General features: G+C 56.7%; 4 protein-coding genes across 6 annotated transcripts; 2 read left to right on the top strand and 2 right to left on the bottom strand.

The window, feature by feature from the left end:
* Positions 1–19: 19 nt before the first annotated feature.
* CCDC137 (coiled-coil domain containing 137) lies at positions 20–5,671 on the bottom strand. Its single transcript, NM_001075501.1, has 6 exons — positions 5,477–5,671; positions 4,963–5,096; positions 3,304–3,526; positions 1,799–1,881; positions 1,599–1,678; positions 20–1,351 (listed from the first exon to the last, which is right to left on the bottom strand). The coding sequence occupies exons 1-6, from the start codon at positions 5,611–5,613 to the stop codon at positions 1,130–1,132; spliced, it is 879 nt and encodes a 292-aa protein (NP_001068969.1). The 5' UTR covers positions 5,614–5,671; the 3' UTR covers positions 20–1,129.
* A 107-nt stretch (positions 5,672–5,778) lies between these two features.
* OXLD1 (oxidoreductase like domain containing 1) lies at positions 5,779–8,107 on the top strand. Of its 2 annotated transcripts, none has more exons than XM_010816473.3 (2): positions 5,779–5,813; positions 6,665–7,225. In XM_010816473.3, the coding sequence occupies exons 1-2, from the start codon at positions 5,799–5,801 to the stop codon at positions 7,064–7,066; spliced, it is 417 nt and encodes a 138-aa protein (XP_010814775.1). In that variant the 5' UTR covers positions 5,779–5,798; the 3' UTR covers positions 7,067–7,225. The 2 variants fall into 2 exon arrangements, with proteins under 2 accessions (XP_010814775.1, NP_001099105.1); NM_001105635.1 differs by having other exon boundaries at positions 5,784–5,858; positions 6,665–8,107.
* Positions 8,108–8,699: 592 nt separating this feature from the next.
* On the top strand, positions 8,700–12,091 carry PDE6G (phosphodiesterase 6G). 2 transcript variants are annotated; one of them, XM_010816448.4, is made up of 4 exons: positions 8,700–8,886; positions 10,323–10,566; positions 11,022–11,062; positions 11,501–12,091. In XM_010816448.4, exons 2-4 carry the CDS (start codon positions 10,421–10,423, stop codon positions 11,575–11,577), a joined length of 264 nt encoding a protein of 87 aa, XP_010814750.1. In that variant the 5' UTR covers positions 8,700–8,886; positions 10,323–10,420; the 3' UTR covers positions 11,578–12,091.
* Positions 12,092–12,768: 677 nt separating this feature from the next.
* TSPAN10 (tetraspanin 10) lies at positions 12,769–17,561 on the bottom strand. The gene is made up of 3 exons (XM_010816496.4): positions 17,361–17,561; positions 15,624–16,216; positions 12,769–13,737 (listed from the first exon to the last, which is right to left on the bottom strand). Exons 1-3 carry the CDS (start codon positions 17,394–17,396, stop codon positions 13,278–13,280), a joined length of 1,089 nt encoding a protein of 362 aa, XP_010814798.1. The 5' UTR covers positions 17,397–17,561; the 3' UTR covers positions 12,769–13,277.
* Positions 17,562–19,179: the final 1,618 nt, after the last annotated feature.

Here is a 19,179-nt window from a genome sequence, read left to right on the forward strand (position 1 = left end):
CCCTGATTCCAGGTACAGCTTCCAGAACTTCAATCTTTTAATTCAAAAATAAACTTCACTGCATAAAATACAAACTTGGGGAAGAGCAAAACAGACCCCATACCACTCTACACTCATTCTCTCGGGCCGCCCTGGCAAGCGCTGAGGCCTAGCACTGGCTGAGGTGCCCAGGCCACCTTTGCTGGCTAGAGGAGCCTGAGCTGTAGAGAGCAAGGCAGCCCAGCAGCTGTCAACCTCCAACAGGGCGATAAGCGCCCTGACCCTGTCCCTCCATGTTCGACTGCTAGCAGCCTGTAAGCCACATCCCCATGCTCTCATTTATATCCCACACCTGAGCAGGAGGATTAAACCCAGGTCCTCTCTCCTTTGGCGCCCATGGGAGGTTCAAACCTTGCCAGGCCCTGCCCTTAGCAGGAACTCACATGGCTGCTCTGATCGCGAGAGCCCTGAGCTGGGCCCCTGTCCTTGCTGTCTAGCCACTCCTGACCTGCTGGAGAGCCCTGCCGTGTCCTCCCCAGAGACCCTGATGATATAAGGACTCAGCCTCCCCATCCACGGTGTGGGTGGCTTAGTCTTCGCACCCCAACATAAGCTGGGGTGGCTCCGCCTGCCCTGTGGGGACCATGATGACAGTGGTCTAGGTGGCCTAGATGCTGACCCCCCGCCCCTGCCCCACACCAGCCTGCTGTCTGGCTTTGGCTCCAGCCATGTGGCTCTGTCGAATCCGGTAGAGCCTCGCTTATCGAGTCAGCAGTATCTACAACTCACTGGCATTTAGGGACAGGATTACGGGATTGGCCCTCCCTAAAGTGGCTGGGTTGTGTCTCAGCCTGGACCTGTGTGTTCAGAACAAAGCTGCATGTGACGCTAGGCTTAAGGGAACGACGCTGACTGCATCTCACCCAGATGGTGGCTCCATCTATGGGGGCTCAGGAGACAGACGATGCTCTGTGCGAGACATGGGTCCAGTGGATGGTCACTCCTGAAAGAGCAGTTTCTAGGGAGAAAAAAACACAGGAGCCCACTCCCCCACCTGAGTCCCAGGATATGTCCTAGGAAAGGACGCTCAACTGTAGGCCATCTGCTTGTCCAGCTCCAGCCGAGGTGCAGCAGCTCTGGTCCCTCGTCATCACAGCTGCATCTCTGGCTTCTTCCCGGGAGGGAGGTGGGGTGGCTGTGGCGACTGAGTCTCCTGCCGCTGCTGCTGCAGTCTCTTTAGCGCCCTGTAGGCGTTCACGGCCCGCTCCCTCTCCTCCGCCACGATCCTCTGTCTGGCCAGCGAGGTGGTCAAAGGCTGGGACACACTGCCGGGGCTTAAAAGCTTCTTCAGCATCAGTGATTTCTTGCCAGGCTGAAGAACAGAGAGAGGGAGGCTGAGGCACAGGTTCAGGAAGGAGGGGAGGTTAAGGAAGGGTCTCAGTTCAGTCGCTCAGTTGTGTCCAACTCTTTGCAACCCCATGAATCGCAGCACGCCAGGAAGGGTCTAGGTCAGTTCAAAAGTCCAAAAGTCAGTCCGTGAGAACATGGTGCTCTCCTGTATGCCCTGGACCCAGCAGCATCAAGGAGCAAAAAGGGCAACTCCCCGAACTCCTGCTTACCTGGTCCCTACTCACACTCATCCTGGGCTTGGCGGTCAGCTCTGGGGGCTGCAGCACGACCTCACCGAACTTCACCGTGTCTGCAGGGGCAGAGGAGCACAGCTGAAGCCTGGTGCCCACACAAGCCCTGCAGCCCTGGCACCCAGAGCCACTGTTAGCCCACCCACTGACCCCGGAACAACTGCTTCCGGAAAAGCTACCTTGGAGCAGCTCCTGCTCTAGCCTCTCTGCTGCCTTCTCCTCCCTCCTCTGCCGGGCCTTGTCCAGTCGCCGCTTCTGGAACCTGGGAAGAGAGCACAGTGCTGCTCTTACTCCTAAACCCTCGGTTGACTGGACTCGGGAAGAGGCAGAGGTCACCCCTGCTCACGGGGGATGCTCCACGGCAGACCCCAGGGGGCTGCCTCCAAACCCCACGACCTACAGAGAGCGCTCCTGAACCCAGCAGACCCTCCCAAAGCTCTAGGTCAAGGGTCCTCAGCATCAGTAGCCCTGGAGCCATGTGACAATGTCTAGAGATGTCCTGGGCTGTTACAATGTGTGTGTGTGTGGGGGTGCTCTTGGCACCTCATGGGTGGAGGCCAGGTATGCCACTCACTGTCCTACGGGGCATGGAACAGCCCCCACCCCAGAGAATCACCTGCCCCAAGTGTCAACTGTGCTGCTGGGTCTCAAGGGCCCTGCACAGTAGCATGTGTGACGTGGCTCCTTACTGTTACTGGAATCAGCGTCCAATGAGTGCTGGAGATCACTGTGGCTTTTACTGGTACCTGGGACAGGTTTTGTGTGATGTTATTTTCATTGGCTAACATGAGGAGTACGTGTACTATAAGTGGACATGGAGAAACTCCACAAAGCTGAAAACAATCAAACTTTTACAGCTTTAGGGAAATTTTTTTCTTTCTTTTTAAATTAAGTCCACGCCACATGGCATGCAGGATCTCAGTTCCCCCAAGCAGGGATGGAACTCATGCCCCTCGCAGTGGCAGCACTGGGCTACCCAGGCAGTCCCTGCTTTCAGAGAAATTTCTGATGAAGGCCTGGCTTGGTTCACGACGAAAGTTTCAGTAGAGGCAGAAACACATCTCAAAAAGCATTTGTTTGCTAAAACCACTGCCCCAGCCCCCACCCACAGGCTCAAGAAGGTAGCATATAGCTTGTGTCCTAGACCTCTAGGGCTGAGAGTAGGGATGGGCAGCTGGTGGTGGGCTTCCTCCTGGTGCCAGTATCTTCACCAGGAAGCTGAGTCTGACAGGTCACAGAACTTGTCCAAATGACACAGCTACAGGCTCTCAAATCTTTTTGGGGCTGGAAAGGTCAATCCTGGAAACTAACTTCTGTGGGGCAGGAACAGTCCCCCTGGTGGCTTGCAAGCACTCCTGGGAAGGAGTCTCACGTTTTTTCTACTTCCCTACAATGACTGGGCTGGAGGGGACAGCTAGCCCTCGCTTGGCTCCTGGATCCCTTGATGCTTTCCACAGAGAGGCACAGACAAACTCTGAACGCTAGGCTTTCAGAGTTCTGTGGGTTCAGAGCCTCCTAGGTCAAAAGGCTGAGGTGCAGAGAAAAACAGAGACTGACACCAGGTCCTGCTTGCTCTGAATCATGGGGTGGGGAGGGTGCCCCTTGGCAACAAGATGCTGTCAATGTAGAAGACATTCGAGGAACCCCACAGCCTTGCCTCCCAGCCCCTCCAGCTCCCACTCACGCTTTCTTCCGCTCTGACTTCTCCTTCTTGGGAGCCGCCTGCACCTCGGGCTGCCGGTTGGCCTGGTTCTTGCTGAGGAACAGCACATGCTGCGCCTCCTGTTCCATACGCCGGACATAGGCCCTGTCGGACTCCCACTTCCTCTGCTTGAACTTGGGTATGGCAATGTCTGGTTCCACTCCCTTTGCTTCCTTCTCCAATGTCTTACTGAAGGCCGCCTGGGCTGAGGACAAAGGGAGACCTCAGAGGGGAGAGTGATGAAGGCAGCAGGGGTGGACTGGGTGGTGCTGGGCTGGTCACCATGTCCATCTCCCCTCCCCAGGCTGCAGAAAGGGAAGAGCAGACTCACATGGGAACTAAACAATCTCTAAGATGCCAGCTGGGGGCACCCTTGGGTGGCATCCCCACAGCTCACTGGCACACATCAAAGATGTCCTCTGCAGCTCAGCTGAAAAAAGTGACGAGACCTTAAGTGTCCGTCACTAGGTGACCAGCTGAATGAATCCCCTTATGTTCATCCAAACGTGTCACTGCACAACTGCTGAGGAGAGCTTCGTGGAGCTATGGGAAAGGGCATGGAAAGATCTACAAAATCCACTGGAAGGGAAAACCCAGGACACCAAACAATATACAGAATGAAAGTATAGCTTTTACTAATATGTGAAATGTGAAATACGTATGACTAACATGTGAATAACTAAAATAGGCCTAACATTTCCCCTGGGAAGGCAAAAAGAAGATGAATAGTGGTTTCTTTTAGGGGGAGGGAACAGGATTCAAAGACACCTCACCTCATACCTTTCAGAACTGATTTCACCATATACATAAGTTTATGTTTTTTAAAATAATTTAACCCCCCAAAAGTGCTGACTCTATAGGGCATGGTTCAGAATGTGCCATCATCCATCTGGGTCAGTGACCTCCTCTACCCCTCTGCTTCCTCAATTCTTTACTTCACTATTGATTTGGCAGCCATCTAACCCCCAATAAAAAGACTAAGGTTTACAAAGAAATGACAAAACAGCATTGCTGCAAAGTCAGTGTCATGTTTAGGAACACATACACCTATACGTGTACACGAAACACAAACACTCTGGACCCAATTCCCCCAGCATTCAGGGAGAGGCTGACAGGTGGGCACCCCACCTGGCCTTGGGGAAAGGGGTGGGGCGGGGGTGTGTGGAAATGAACTTCCCAGAGGGTCTGATCAATTCCCTCCATAACCTCTGGAAACCATCCACTTCTCTCCACCATGACTTCTGCACTCTGGTCCAAGGAACCATCATCATAGTAAGGCTGGCCTGCAGTGTCCTCTCACTCCCTCAATCCTTACATAGCAACCTTTTTCTTCAAGTAAATCTGAACTGACTGTCCCCTCTGATGTATCTCCACTACTCTTGGGGGGCAGTGGTGGAAATCAACACTTCCATCTTAACCCATGAGGCCCCAGGGACTCCTTTTGGAGCCTCACCTGAAACCACCTTGTCACCTGCTGCCACCCACCGCTCTGGCCCTGGTGACACCAGCCTTCAGTCAGCCTTCCACATGCTCCTGCACCGTCTGAACTGTCCAAGCCTGGCAGATTTCTTTTTATTTGTGAAATTAAGTGGATTCAGACACACAAGGCTTTTTGGCCACCCAGCATAGGCCTGCAGTTACCCTCTTTCTTCCTCTTCTTGTTACTGATAGGATTTTTCATCTCTTGCCGGCTCCTCATAATCTCTCGCAGCCTGAAAGGAATTTCCTGTTCATCCTGGTTCTTGGGCTTGCAATTCACTTTCTTCTTTTCTTTGCTGTGAAGGAGAACACGGGGGTGAGACAGGTCTCAAGTGGAGCATAAACAGAATCAGAGAAACCGAAGCTCAGCCTGGAGAAAGAAACTTCGCAGGCTAACCGGGCCGCTTTCGGGCGTGCCGGTCAAGGGAGCACGACCTCGTCCTAGCCCGCCCGGAGACTGTCCCTGGACCGGTTTCCCTGCGTGGGAGGACCTGACTTCGTCCAGGATGACAAGACGGCGCCCGGAAGGTGACATGGGCCACACCGGAGACTCCGTCACGCCTCTGCCGACCCAGCTGATCCTCCGGGACGCCCACCGCCCGGACCCGGCAGCGAGCTGTGCCCGGCATGCGGAGGGGCGCCGAGGTGTCTTCAGGGCGGTGAGATCCGTACCCACCTGCGCGGTCCCGGCCGTGGCGCCGCGCGCTGCTTCCCCAACTCTTGCTGCCTCCGGCCCTGCGGTCGCCCTGGTCTCCCAAACCCCGCCGTTCCCGCCGGGGCCACCGCCGCCGCTCCGCGCCGGAGTCCAGCCATTTCTGCAAGCACGGGGTTCAAAGAACAGCCATTTCCGCACTCCCGCGCGGTCCCGCCCTACGCCCCCCACTTCCGCTTCCTGCTCCCATCGGCGCTGTACAGTTCCCTGACGGGTCGGGATTGGCCAGGACGGCCGCCTTTCACGGCCGCCGGCAGCGCGTGCGCAGTGAGCCAGGCCGCGGGCAATGCTGCTGAGAAGGGTAACTGGGGGAGGCCGGGCGGTGGTTGCCGCTACCCTCGGCGGGGCAAGTACAAGCGGGGACGGAGACGGGGACGGGATGTGTTCGGGAGGCTGGGCCCCATGGGGGCGGAGGAGCCCCGCTTTTCCGGCCGCTGATCAGACCTCGGGGTAGTGCCGGCGGGTTCTGCTCTCGTTCCCCCCGTCCAGTACCTGTTGAACAGCTGCTGTGTGCAAGGCCTTTGGGGAAACCTCAGTGAATAGGAGCTGATGCTCCTCGCTGGAGAAGTTAGAGAAATAAAGTTTGGGCCCGTGTTCAGTGCCCTGGAGACAGAGCAAGGGGCCTGGGTGGGGGCTCCAGGTGGGGAGAAGGCTGCGCCCTGGACCTTGGGAATGACTTGGGCTTCTCCTGTGACAGAAGGAAGAGGGATGAAGGGGTGATGCGATTAGTCAGGATGGTCACGGGAGGAAAATGTGGGAGTACTGGTTGGAGAGGGAGAGGTGGCTGTTTGGCCTGGAGCTCACAAGCCTCCACCCCCGCCACAGTCCTGACCACCAGGCAAAGGCATCTTAGCTGGAGGTACAGTCTCTCCACTCACCATCTGCTGGAGTGCCTGCCTAGTGCCAGGCCTTGAACCCAGCCTCTCTCATGAACTTATGGGTCATCCTCATCCCAAGCGTCAGGTCCCTTTTACAAATGGGAAACTGAGTCTAAAGAAGAAGTAACTTGTCTAAGGTCATGCAGGAATTAAGGAAGCTGAAAAAGACATGGAGTCCCCTGCCAGTGACAGGAAGCCAAAGTTTGCCCAGAGCAGGAGGCAGGCTGGGCCTTACCAGCTTCCTAGAGACTCATGTGCTTATCTGCATCCTTAGGGGCCACTGTCCAGCTGGGACTGGTGCCAAAAGCTTCCTGGAGGCGGCAGCCTTCTTCGCAGGATCCAAGTCCGTGAAGCCCACAGAGAGTTTGGAAAGAACCATGTGGAAGTGGGGTCCCAAGCAGGTGCAGCAGGCACCGGGCAGCCCAAGTCCTCCCTACAGGGTGGGGGCCCTTCAGGACCCCTGTACCCACCACCACCTGAGCTCCAGCCACCCACCAACTGCTGCATGAGTGGCTGCCCCAACTGTGTGTGGGTGGAATACGCAGATGCGCTGCTGCAGCACTATCAGGACGGCGGGGAGCGGGCCCTGGCTGCCCTGGAGGAGCATGTGACTGATGAGAACCTCAAGGCCTTCCTCCGGATGGAGATCCAGCTCCGCATTAGGAGTGGAGGCTGAGCCACCTGGCCAGACACCCTCACCCCGACATACTCCTCCTCAGGATCCCGCACCGCCACCTTTATCCACGGCCCGTTCGTGCGGCTGGTGTCGGCAGGAGTAGGAAGAGCTGTTTATTGACTTTGCCTGAGAATAAATATGTTCTCTGCGGTGGTTAGACAGCAGGCTTTTGTGTCATCATCTGTAGGCTTATGTCATATTATCATATGTCCACAGGGCACCTACAGCCTTCACCAATCTGTGAAGGTGAAAATAAACCTGTTTCCTTGACTATTCAAGTGACAATGACCCCAGGGGCCCCCTTCCATGTCCCAGCATCCCAGAAGTCTCACTCACAGGTCAGCTCTGGTCACTGTCAGTGGTGCGGCAGAGGGAGGACCATCTGGTCCTGTGAGGTGGCCATTAGCAAAGCACTGGTGGGCACAGATGCCCACAGATGGCCTGGGAAGCATCCCATCCATCCAACTACAGACTTCCAAGCTCTGATACCAGTGGCCTGGACGGACAGGGTTAAACGAATTTATGCCTATTTTATCTCCTCATTTAAAAGAAAAGCTAGGGTTGTGATCCGACTTCATCCAACTTCACGAAGGAGTTGAGCTGATAAAACAGGCCTTCCCAGGTAGAGGCCTTCAATGTAAAGCCAGCATTTTCCACGAAGGCAGATCTGTGGACAAAAGAATGAAACGACACAGCCCTAAGACATGCTGCCGTGCTAATGATGCCTGAGGATACACCCAGTCGTGCCAGCTGTCTTGGCCAGCTAATGATGTCATCCAGAATCAGCTTTGGTTTTTTCAGAGAAACATGATAGTAGCAATACAGGTTTGTTACACTTTATGTCAGAGAGCATCTACTTCAGTCATGTCCTACAGATTTGAAAACGGCCCAGGAAGAGATTTCCTGGGAGACAAAAGCACAACAGACCTTAGTGGGCCTGAGGCCCCTGAAGGGGTCTACAACATAGAGGTAGTTAATCTCAGAGATGTAGGAAGAAGTTACTGTATGTTTCTCAATAAAACATATTTATGAAAAAAAAAAGAAAGATTTTCTATGTGTATATGAACCTGGGGTTGATCTTTGTGAAGTCCCAGGAGGAGGAAGCTAGGGGAAGGTGAGAGATGTAGAAAATGTACCACGTGGTGGGAATAGCAGGTACAAAGGCCCTTGGGTGGAAGGAGTTCCTTAGAACACACAGCAAGAGGAGGGATAAGAGGCGAGCCCACCAAAGTGAATCAGGACCAGGCTACCTGGCTTTGGGGGCCAGAAAGGGGTTCCTCGGCAGTCAGGACTGAAAGCGGAGAGAGGCCTGAGATGGCAGCCAGTGCCGTGTCATCTTTGCTTCAAAAATGAGCAGCTTCAGGGACTTCCTGGCGGCCCAGGGGTTAAGACTCCGTACTTCCAATGCAGGGGGCCTGGGTTCAACCCCGGATCTGGGAACTAGATCCCCATGCCACAACTAAGAGTTCCCATGCTGCAACTACAGATCTCGCATGCCACAACTAGGACCCAGCGTAGCAAATAAATATTTTTTTAAAAACAAGCAGCTTCAGGAGAGGCTGGTTGTTCATGATCATACATCCCTTGCCTGTCCTGACCCTGTCCCCAGCTTGTCCTTACCTTGACCGCACCTGAGCCCCTTCCCCCATCTCGGGGAATCCTCGGTAGTGCTACCCAGCCCCACAATCTCATTAGTGAGGTGTCAGGCACAGTCCTAATCAGCTTACCCAGCTGCAGGATAAATGCCCAGCCGGCACCCTGCTGAGGGAGGCCTGCCACTCACACCCACGGTCCCCTGAGACCTGCTGCCCCAGAACCTGGTGAGTAGCAACCTTCCCCGGTTGCCTTTCCTGGTGGCCACTTACCCAAGGGTGTTAGTGGGTATCTGCCTAGAGAGTGGGGAGCTGGTGGGCTTTTCACCACTGTCCTGAGGTCTGGGTCTCTGGGAGGCCAGCCACTGCCCTGTTCAGAGAGGATGCCCAGCCTATCACGTCCTCTGCTCCCCGTGTCAGATGGTGGTGCAGGCTGTCCCCCAGGCTAGCACTGGTCTCGGAACCTCAGGCCACACACCCTCAACCAACCTAAGTGGGCACAAGCCACAGGCCAGGCTAGAGCCAGGGCAGCTCAGGCAGTGGTTTCCATGGGATAGCATCTGATAGTTGGAGCTCCATCAGGTTTCAGAACTGCCCACACCAGGCCCATGGCCTGGGACTGACGAAAGGGTCTGGCTGGGCCTACAGCGCCTGGGCCGTGAGGAGCGGGTGTTGTGGGGTTTGAGCCGCCAGGGCCACCAGAACTGCTGCTGTCCACCTTGGCCCCAGTGTAGATCCAGCCCCTGATCCCCGGTTCCTCTCAGGCTGATGCTGGTGCCAGCACAGAGGCCAAAACTTAGGGAGGGGAGGTCCACAGCGGGGCCCATCCAACCCTAGGTGCCCTGGTACTCATGGCCAGGCCTTCCTCACTGGTCTTGATAGAACCAGCTGTCCTTGCCTCCCAACTAGTCTCAGCCCTTAAACTCTAGCAGGCGGCGGGCAGTGGCCACAGACAGAAGTCAGGCATTGCAGCCCACAAATGGGGGACAAGAAAAGGGGCCACAAGAGGTGGTGCCTGGGGTATCCAGTGCCAGGGTAGCTACGGCTCCTGGCTGTGTCATGTACTTAGCCCCAGAACCTTCTGGGCTCACAGTGTTTCCTGAGAGATTAGAGTCTCCCTCTGGTGCTAATAGGCTTAAAGGAAGGTGAGCTTCCCCTGGCCAAGGTCACCAGGGCTTAGGGCATCCAGGGGGAAGCTCTAGGGGAGAGGAGGAAGGGAGGCCACTCCATGCAGTGGGTTCAAGGACACCAGCAGGTGCTGCTGGCACCTAGCGAGTGGTGGCAGGTGGAGGGGTTGTGTTTACCGGCAGAGGGAAGATGCTGCTAGAACCAAGGCTACACAGCTACACAGTTGGGGGTTTCAATGTGACACAGGCCCCTCCCCTGCCCTCCCATTTCTCAGGCTACTTTTAGGCACCATTGGGTGCCCAACATGCCCCCATAAATGAGGCTGAGTGTTCCACCCCAGAGATTGGGATGGGGAATGCAGAAGGAGGAAGCCATCAGGAGGGTGCCCCTGGGGACCACCCAGCACTCTCACCCCGTTCCTGGTCCTCATTTGGGCCCCAGGTGCAGTTGGCAGAGGCTCCCCAGGGCAGGGGACTGCCGTCCAAGTCCTACTGGGGACCAGTGGGTCTCATATTGCAGGATTTCCTCTACTCCAGGGGGTTGAGACCTGCGAGGAGGGTCGGAAGCAGGAGGGCCCAGAGCGTGAGGGAGTCCAGAAGCTGAAGGTCGCTGCGGGATCTCTGCCAACCTGGCCATGAACCTGGAGCCACCCAAGGCCGAGATCCGGTCGGCCACCAGGGTGATGGGGGGACCCGTCACTCCCAGGAAAGGGCCCCCGAAATTTAAGCAGCGGCAAACCAGGCAGTTCAAGAGCAAGCCCCCCAAGAAAGGTGTCCAAGGGTAAGCAGAGCTGTGGGAGGGGTGGCTCTGAGAGGGGGGTGGAGGGCCCACCAGCTGTACAGGAGGGAGGGGGGCTGCACTGCGGGTGGGGGGCTGGGTGGGGCCTCAGCCACCCTTTTCTGGTGGAAGGCGATCCCATCCTCTTAAGTGGGTGGGGCAGTTCTCGGGGGCCTGAGCCGGCCTGTCTCAGGGTCCCCATTCCCTGGGGACGGGTAGGGGGGTCCTTTTTAGCTGTTATTGCTGAAAGGTCTGGAAAGCACACCCACCCACACTGTCACCCAGACACTCAACCAGCACCCCACTTACTGATGTGCATCTCCACACACGCAGCCCTATCTGTACACACCTAGGACACACTCAGACACACCACGTTCCCAGGAACCTGCACTCAAGTCCACACACGCCCCCCTCCCTCCTCTTCCTGGCCACCGGCCCTGACTGCTCTGTCCTTGCAGGTTTGGTGATGACATCCCTGGAATGGAAGGCCTGGGAACAGGTATGACAACCACAAGTGTCCACCTAGGTCCCCCCGCTCGCCCAGCCCCCCACCCCAGGCAGAGGGCACCTCCCCCTAGCTGTGATTCATTCTCTTTCCCGACTGCAAGCTTCAGACACCACCTGAGTGGGGTCGTTCCTACTCAGTGGGTGCTTGGAGGGGCTGGGAGGAACAAAGCTCTTGCTGTCCCCACCCCAACCCCCCCTCACCAGCAGCAAGGCCCACCTTGCACCCCACCTCCTCCAGGCCTGCTGTACCCACTCTCTTCCTGGGCAAGGCACCCATTCAATACCCCCCAGAGGTAGTGTGTCCTGAGAGGAGGGCTCTACGCTCAAGGACCTTGTACTCTCACCACTGGGGTGTGGACAACAGGGCCCGGAGGGCGTGGCGGCACTGGGGGCCATGGGACCCTCAACCTGCTGCCCCCTTGTCCTGCAGACATCACCGTCATCTGCCCGTGGGAGGCCTTCAACCACCTGGAGCTGCACGAGCTGGCCCAGTACGGCATCATCTAGCCCTGGACCCCCGCCCTCGGCCCCTCTACTCCGCTGCCCACCCTGACCCCCTGCTCAAGATTCCTGTGAGGAGAGCTGTGCCCTGGGAGGTCCAGAGTGTCTGGATTGTGTCTGGAGACCCTCACAGGGCGGCAGCCTGGAGCCTCCTGAATGCTAGTTACCAGGAGCCCACCAGTTCCCTTCAGGACACCCTCTCGGGGCAGCCAGGCTCTGCTTAACTTCCAGAAACACTGGTCCACAGACCCTCTCCTCCCCAGGCTGGAAAGCTAGGGCAGGCCTCCCAGTGGTGTCCGCCACACCCCGCCTCCTGGCCTGACTGTCTGGGGGTGAGAACGGGCTCCCCTCACTAGCCTTTCCCAGTTGAAGCCGTTGGGCCAGCAGGTGGATGCCAGGAGTCCTGCAGGCGTCAGACAATGAGAACCCCCTGGACCAGTCACACCAGTAGGAAGCTTGTCCTTTCCAACGTGGCCCATGCTCGCTGTCCTGTTTCAAATAAAGTTAGCCGTGCTCCCCACCACTTGTCTGGGGTGTGCTGTCAGTGGGGACAGGGCCCGAGGATAGGGTCTGTTCAGTAGGAGTGGATGGCACAGGCGCAGGTGGCAGGGATGGGGGGGGCCTCGGCCAGGCTGAGGGGAGGAAACACGTTGGGTGCTGAGAAGGCTCCTGAAGGCTGGATCGGGGCAAGGCGGGCAGCCTCATGTACTGCAGGGACGGGAGCTTGGGTCAAGGGGAGAGAAGGCCTGTTTGCTCCCCACAGGTGAGGAGACAGGTGCAGGGAAACTGGGCTCCCCTGCCCACCCTTAGTGTCCACTAAAGCCAGACAGATGCCCACCAGCAACTCTGCAACTCCACTCCTGACCCCACAGCGGGGCACGTTGTCATATATACACATAGACCTGCACAAAACTGTCCCTACTAGCAGTCACCTTCTGGAAACTGCCCAGGTGCATGTCCACACAGATGTGGGGCTCTGTTCATACAGCAGTGACTGGACAGTGACTCTCAAGAAGGGGGCCCCATGATCCTGTCTATGTGAAGGTCAGAAAAAGCCATGCGAACTGAAGGTAACAAGGGTCCAACGGGGGTGACCTTGGGTAGGGGACAAAGAACTCTGCTGGAGCTGGAGCTAGACCTGGGAGTGGTAGGGGGTGCACAGGTGTGTAGGCGAGTAAGAAGCCTCACGTTGCCCACTTAAGGTTGGTGCAATTTACTGTATGAGTGATACATCGCAATAAAACTTACACTGTGCCAAAAAAAAAGACTCTGGAGGGAGAGGCCTGAGCCTCAACGGACAGGAAAGGGGGAGATGGCCCCAGAGGAGTGCAGGTGCCAGGCTACGGTGAAGACATGGGGCTTCGAAGGCTGGGCTTGGAGGTGGGACTTGGAGGCAGTTGGGAGCGGAGGTCAGAGGTGAAAATTGGAAGTGAGAGTCAAGGTGAAATTCAGAGCTGGGGGCTTGGCAGCAGGATTTCATCCAGTTCTCGCCCCCCGCTCTCCCTGCCGGCCAGGTGGCTTTGCCTGGCACCCTTCGTGGGAGGCAGATGCTGGCCAGGCCATCGTCAAGGTCAGCTTACACTTGGAACAGCAGCGTTTGCAAGCAAGCAGGCAGTGTGAGGGAAAGGGAACCCTAGGAAGCTGGAAGTCAGTAGGTGGAGGTGGCCTGAGGGTTCAAGCCGTGTGTCCCTAAGCACCCAGGCAGGTTACTCTGACATATGCCCTGGGAGGGGAGGGGAGGCCTGCGGCCCCAGACCGCATCTTTTTGGGGTCTTTTGTCCCCCCAGCTGGTCAGACCAGGACCGGTTTAGCAGAGGGTGGGACACTGGGTCTGGGGTTCCTCCAGACAGGCCCCCACTCCCTTCTGCCCCCTTGTGGACAGTCAGGGCCCTCACCAGCTGGATGGCCAGCAGGAGCTCCACCCCCTGGACCAGCACCACCACGATGGCGTAGCAGCCCACAGTCCGGATGTTACTGCGCAGCCACTGGAGGAGCGGGGGGCCACAGCCCTCCAGATGCACCACCCTCTGGGCCGCGTCCTCGTCCAGGCCCAGGGCCCCGAAGCCGCACTGGTCATTGACAGAGGCTCCGCCTTCCCAGGGGTCAACGCAGCAGGAGGCAGGAAGGCTGCAGGCCTGGACCCCAGGGGAGCTGCAGTTAAAGTACCTGGAAGGGCATACAGTGTCAGTCTGGAGGGCAGGTCCCCTGGTCTGGGACCCCAGTGTGAACTGTCTCTTTGCGGTTGCTTAGTCGCTAAAGTTGTGCTCGACTCTTTTGCAATCCCATGGACTGTAGTCCTCCAGGCTCCTCTGTCCATGGGATTCTCCAGGCAAGAATACTGGAGTGGGTAGCCATTTCTTTCTCCAGGGGATCTTCCCTACCCAGGGACTGAACTCGTGTCTCCTGCACTGGCAGGCAGATTCTTTACCACTGAGCTTCCCAGAATGTCTCCTACCCACCTCCAAACTTCCATGGCCACACACATGCATAGGCACGCAGGCATGCACGCGTGTATGCATGCAAGTACAGAGGCATGAGTGCACACACACACACACACACACAGCATGAATCCACACTGGCATGCGTGTATAGAGGCACACACATGCACACCTGCGCATGCGCGCGTGCACACACACACAATATCCAGTTCTCTATAACTCATCCCACACCAGGCAGGCCTCCGCACAAGCTTCTTGGCTAGAAGGCACACACCACACACGACAGTTGGAGGGAGGCCAGCGTTTGATGGGGGCTGGAAGGAAGACGGCCTCGCCCCACAGATGCTGCTGAGTTGGTCTGAGCAGCAGGGTTGGAGCCGGAGAAGGTGGGTTGAGGACTGGCAGAGGCTTCTGTAGGGATCAGTGGGTTGTGGTGGGGGTGTGAGGGGCCACACTGGACAGCAACAAGGGACAGGAGGCTTGGGAGGAGCTCACAGGGCCTGGGGGGAGTGTCGCGCTTATCACCTGCTTCAGGCAGCCCTCAGGTGCCCCGGCTTTGATTAGGCATCTAGTCAAAGCGTCCAGGGCCCTGTGAGCTGCAGGCTCATCCCTCACTGCCCCCCGCCCCATACAGGCACAGTCTCATCTCCTCGAAGAGTGGGCTTCACTAAGGCCGGGGCTTGGAAACCGGTAGGCTGGGTGAACATAACAACATCAGAAAGGGCTGCCACCAACCCAAAGTCACACATGGCCACCCAGTGAGAACAAGCCTTGCGAGTGCTTGTAGGGTGCCTGGTAATCGGAAGGAAGGGCTCAGCACATCTCAGGGAGTCTCGGGTACAAGTGGCTGGTTTTCAAGAGTCTCCATGTGACTCTAAACACACACACATGTACACATACATACACACATGGTAGAGGGAGAACCGTGGGGTCATAGTCTAGAGGGATGTCCTGGATTAACCTAAAGTGAAAGTGAAAATTGCTCAGTCATGTCCAACTCTTTGCGACTCCATGGACTACACAGTCCATGGAAATCTCCAGGCCAGAATACTGAAGTAGCCTTTGTCTTCTCCAAGGGATCTTCCCAGCCCAGGGATTGAACCCAGGTCTTCCACATTGCAGGCGGATTCTTTACCAGCTGAGCCACAAGGGAAGCTGGTGGTGGTTTAGTCACTAAGTCGTGTTCGACTCTTGCGATCCCATGGACTGTAGCTTGCCAGGCTCCTCTATCCATGGGATTCTCCAGGCAAGAATACTGGAGTGGGTTGCCATTTCCTTCTCTAAGGGAAGCTAGATTAACCTAAAAGATATTTTCAATTGACACTGAGATGTCTTGTATGATGTCCTTACTGGAAAAAAACAAAACAACAATCTCCAAAAATGATTTTCTACGTCTGCCAGCTGAGTTTCTCTGTTAACATCCCTGCGTGATCACGTGGCCCTGGCTGGGCCCGAGCATGTACATGTGCAAATGTGCCTGCATGAGCGTGTGCACACATGTGAGTATATGGGTGAGGAGCCTGTACAGGTGAGTGTGTGTACAAGTGAGTATGGGCATATGAGTGCGGCCCACCCCCTCTCCAGCCCTCCTCCCTCATGGGCTCCAGGACTCACAGGTTCCACTGCCAGTCCTGGTAGGAGGCCGCCCCACAGCACTGCAGCCCCAGCTGGACTTGGTCGATGAGGAAGCACAGGTCTGGGTCGTCTTGGTAGTGGGTGATGGCCAGGCGCAGGACGTGCTCCAGGCCATCCTGTAACTGACCCCAGAGGGCCACCACCAGGGCCCCCACCACGGCCTCCAGCACCAGGAAGGCAAGGACACCCCCGGAGAAGCAGCGCAGCAGAAAGGTGTTCTCGCAGAGGGCACCCAGGCAGCCCGCCAGGCTCACCACGCTGACCGCCAGCCCGCCCAGCACCAGTCCCAGCATGGGGTCTGCGGGCAGGGGGGACCCCCAACTACTCCCCAGAGACCCCTTGACAGCCAGGCCCCAGAGCCCAATGGCCAGGGCCAGCAGGCTGAGCAGGGAGAAGAGGAAGTTGGACAAGAAGAGTAGGCACTTGAGGCAGCTGCTTTCTGAGGGGAGCAAGCAGGCCAGGAACCCCCCAAAGCCTGCCCTCCAGGCCGGGTCCTCCCAGGGAGCTAGTCCTGGGCGACTGGAAGTGAGGGGGCTGCTCCCGGCGAGGAGTGATTCCTGACCTCCAGCCTCCTGCAGAGGAAGAAGGAACAGGGAGGTCTCACCGGTGCGACCCCCTTCACTCAGACCCTGTGACACTCAGCTGGGAGCAGGGTTAGACCCTTCAGGGGGAGGAAGCTGGACAGCGGAGGTGGAAGGGGGCGTTCAGAGACCCTAGAAGCCCAGGGACATGGGTGTGGCCAGGAGACCAGGGCTCTGTGGGATGCAGGGCCTCCCAAAGACTCCACCTTGCCTTCCAGGAGGACACTAAGCCAAGTTTGGGGGCCCTGACCTTACCCAGGTAAAGAATAACGGGGTGCTGAAGGTTGGGGGTCCCATCCTCCTCCCAGTTCCCCAACAGATGCCTGAATCACTGATCATGAGGTTGGGAGAAGCTGCCAGTTTCATCGATGGAACTTCATCCCTTGACGGACAGTCTCCACCTCAGTTTTGCCTGTTCCCCAACCCCTCCACTGGCAGGCAGGTGTGGGAGGGCTTCTGCCCCCTCTCTGTAGGGGAAGGGGCAGCAGGCCCTTGAAGTCTGGTTGCGGGAAGAATGAGGAAGCTAAGACCCCAGGCCTGGGCAGAGTCCCCAGTTTCCCAGGAAGAAATGAGCCCTTTACTCCCCACCTGTCTGATCGCATCAGAGCAGAGGAAAGAAGGGTTATTGATCAGCATCCCCCAGACCTCACGTCAGTAAGAGCAAAAGGACAAGCTGCCGATGACGTTGGCCTTCAGCCCCTTCTGCACCGAGCCAGAGCCCACCCTCCCATCACCCAGATCTACAGGGAGACCTGCCAGATCTCCTGTCTAGGGGCCATTCGGGGCTGAGTGGATGGCAGCCTTAGACAGGGGGCAACAGGGAGATGAGAAGGCCGATGGGGGCTGGGTCACAGGTGGGTGGGGGCAGGGAAAATGTGGGGGTGGCCCGATGGGTGATGGTCCCTGGGTGTGTGCTATCCTTGGGGTGTGGATGCACCCCACACCATGTTAAACACAAGGGCAACGCTGGGTCACCTTTCAGGGTCGGAACAGGGTGCTGGGGGTGGTTAAGGCACCTGATTAGTAAAGCCCCACCCCAATCTTAGCAGCAGGGCATCCTGCCTCCCCAGTACACATTGGGGCTCTGGGTGGGTTCGGAGAGAGAACACCCCCAACCCTGGCAGTCATTGCTTACCTGGGACAGCAGGGGGCTCCTTTCCCCCTCCTCCATCCTTCCCCAGGACAGGTGTACTGAACCCTGCTGGCTTCTCTGGCTGGGACACCAGGCCTGGTGTTGCCTGTGGCCTTGGCTGCTCTGTGAGCTGTGAGCCCCACTGGGATGCCGTGGTCACGACCAGATCATGTGAGGAGTCATATTTTAGGGCTTAACACAGCCTCTGCTTGTTGAGATGCAGAGAATTCTTCTTCCTGAGCCCAGATTCTTGGCCTTGCTCTGTGCAGGCATGACGTGGGAGCTGTCAGGGGGCTGGCCTCGTGGTCATCGCCAGAGGGTCCCGGTGTGGACAGCCTGGCAGATTCAGTGCTGCCCCTCAGCTCAGCTGGAGGATCAGATCCTGGGCCCCAGTAATAGCCTGGGAGACCAGCCCACAGCTAAATGCCAGTTTATCCTCTGACTTATTCACTGAAAGAAAGAAATTATATATATATATATATATATATATATATATATAATGAATATGAGTTTGAGAAAACTCCAGGAGATAGTGAAGGACAGGGAAGCCTGGTGTGCTGCAATTCATGGGGTTGCAAAGGGTCGGACACAACTTAGCGACTGACCAACATAATTATATACATACATATGTAAATGCTGCTGCTGCTGCTGCTAAGTCGCTTCAGTCGTGTCTGACTCTGTGCGACCCCACAGACGGCAGCCCACGAGGCTACCCCGTCCCTGGGATTCTCCAGGCAAGAACACTGGAGTGGGTTGCCATCTCCTTCTCCAATGCATGAAAGTGACAAGTGAAAGTGAAGTCGCTCAGTCATGTCCGACTCTTTGCGACCCCATGGACTGCAGCCCACCAGGCTCCTCCGTCCATGGGCCTTCCCAGGCAAGAGGACTGGAGTGAGGTGCCATTGCCTTCTCCACATATATAAATATATACATATAATTACGTGTGTTGTGTGTGTGCCTAGTTGCTTCAGTTGTATCTGACTCTTTGTGGCCCCATGGACTGTAGCCCAGCAGGCTCCTTTGTTCATGGAATTCTCCAGACAAGACTACTGGAATGCAGAGCCTTTCCCTTCTCCAGGAGATCCTCCCGACCCAGGGATTAAAGCCCAGTCTCCTGCATCCCAGGCAGATTTTTTACCATTTGAGTCAGCAGGGAAGCCCATAAGTATACAAATGTATGTATGTATATTTGAAGTGCCTTTTTATTTTCACATGTCACTGGGTAAATTACATCCTTCTTGGTTTTAAGGAACCCGGGATCCCTCACCCTCTGAGTTTCTCAGCAGCAGAACTTTGTCAAGGTCACTATTGGGCCCTAGAGCTTGAAAGGACCCTGACCATGCAGCAGAGAACAGACAGAGGTGTGCTCCAGGCTCCCTGAGCCTGCATCATCTGCCTTCTCGCCCTGCCTGCCTTGCTTGGATGCAGTGGGAAGACTGGCTCAGAGCAGGACCCTACCCTCACCAACTCTGCAAGACCCTGGGCATGAACCTCCACACCTCCTGAGTCCAGCTTATGGACTGCATGAGACTATGATGTGTGTGGATGCTGCTATTGGCTGCTAGAGCCCTGAGACCGTGGAAAACAGAGGCTGCCAGGAGCCCCTCTGCAAACACGTTTGCATGGCAGGAGAAAGGGTGGTCTCTGGGGGGTTTGTGTGCCCTGTCCTGTCTCCATCGTCCTCCCCACTCCTTTTCTCAGCTTCTTCTGTTTGATGTTTTAGCCCATCTCTTTTCCTTCCTCACTTACCACTTCACAATCCAGACACATGGGCTGCTTGCTGGGCCCTGATCAGCCTGGCACTGATGGTCCCTGACCTATG

This window comes from Bos taurus, chromosome 19, assembly GCF_002263795.3.
Source record: "Bos taurus isolate L1 Dominette 01449 registration number 42190680 breed Hereford chromosome 19, ARS-UCD2.0, whole genome shotgun sequence".
NCBI classification, from domain to species: Eukaryota; Metazoa; Chordata; class Mammalia; order Artiodactyla; family Bovidae; genus Bos; species Bos taurus.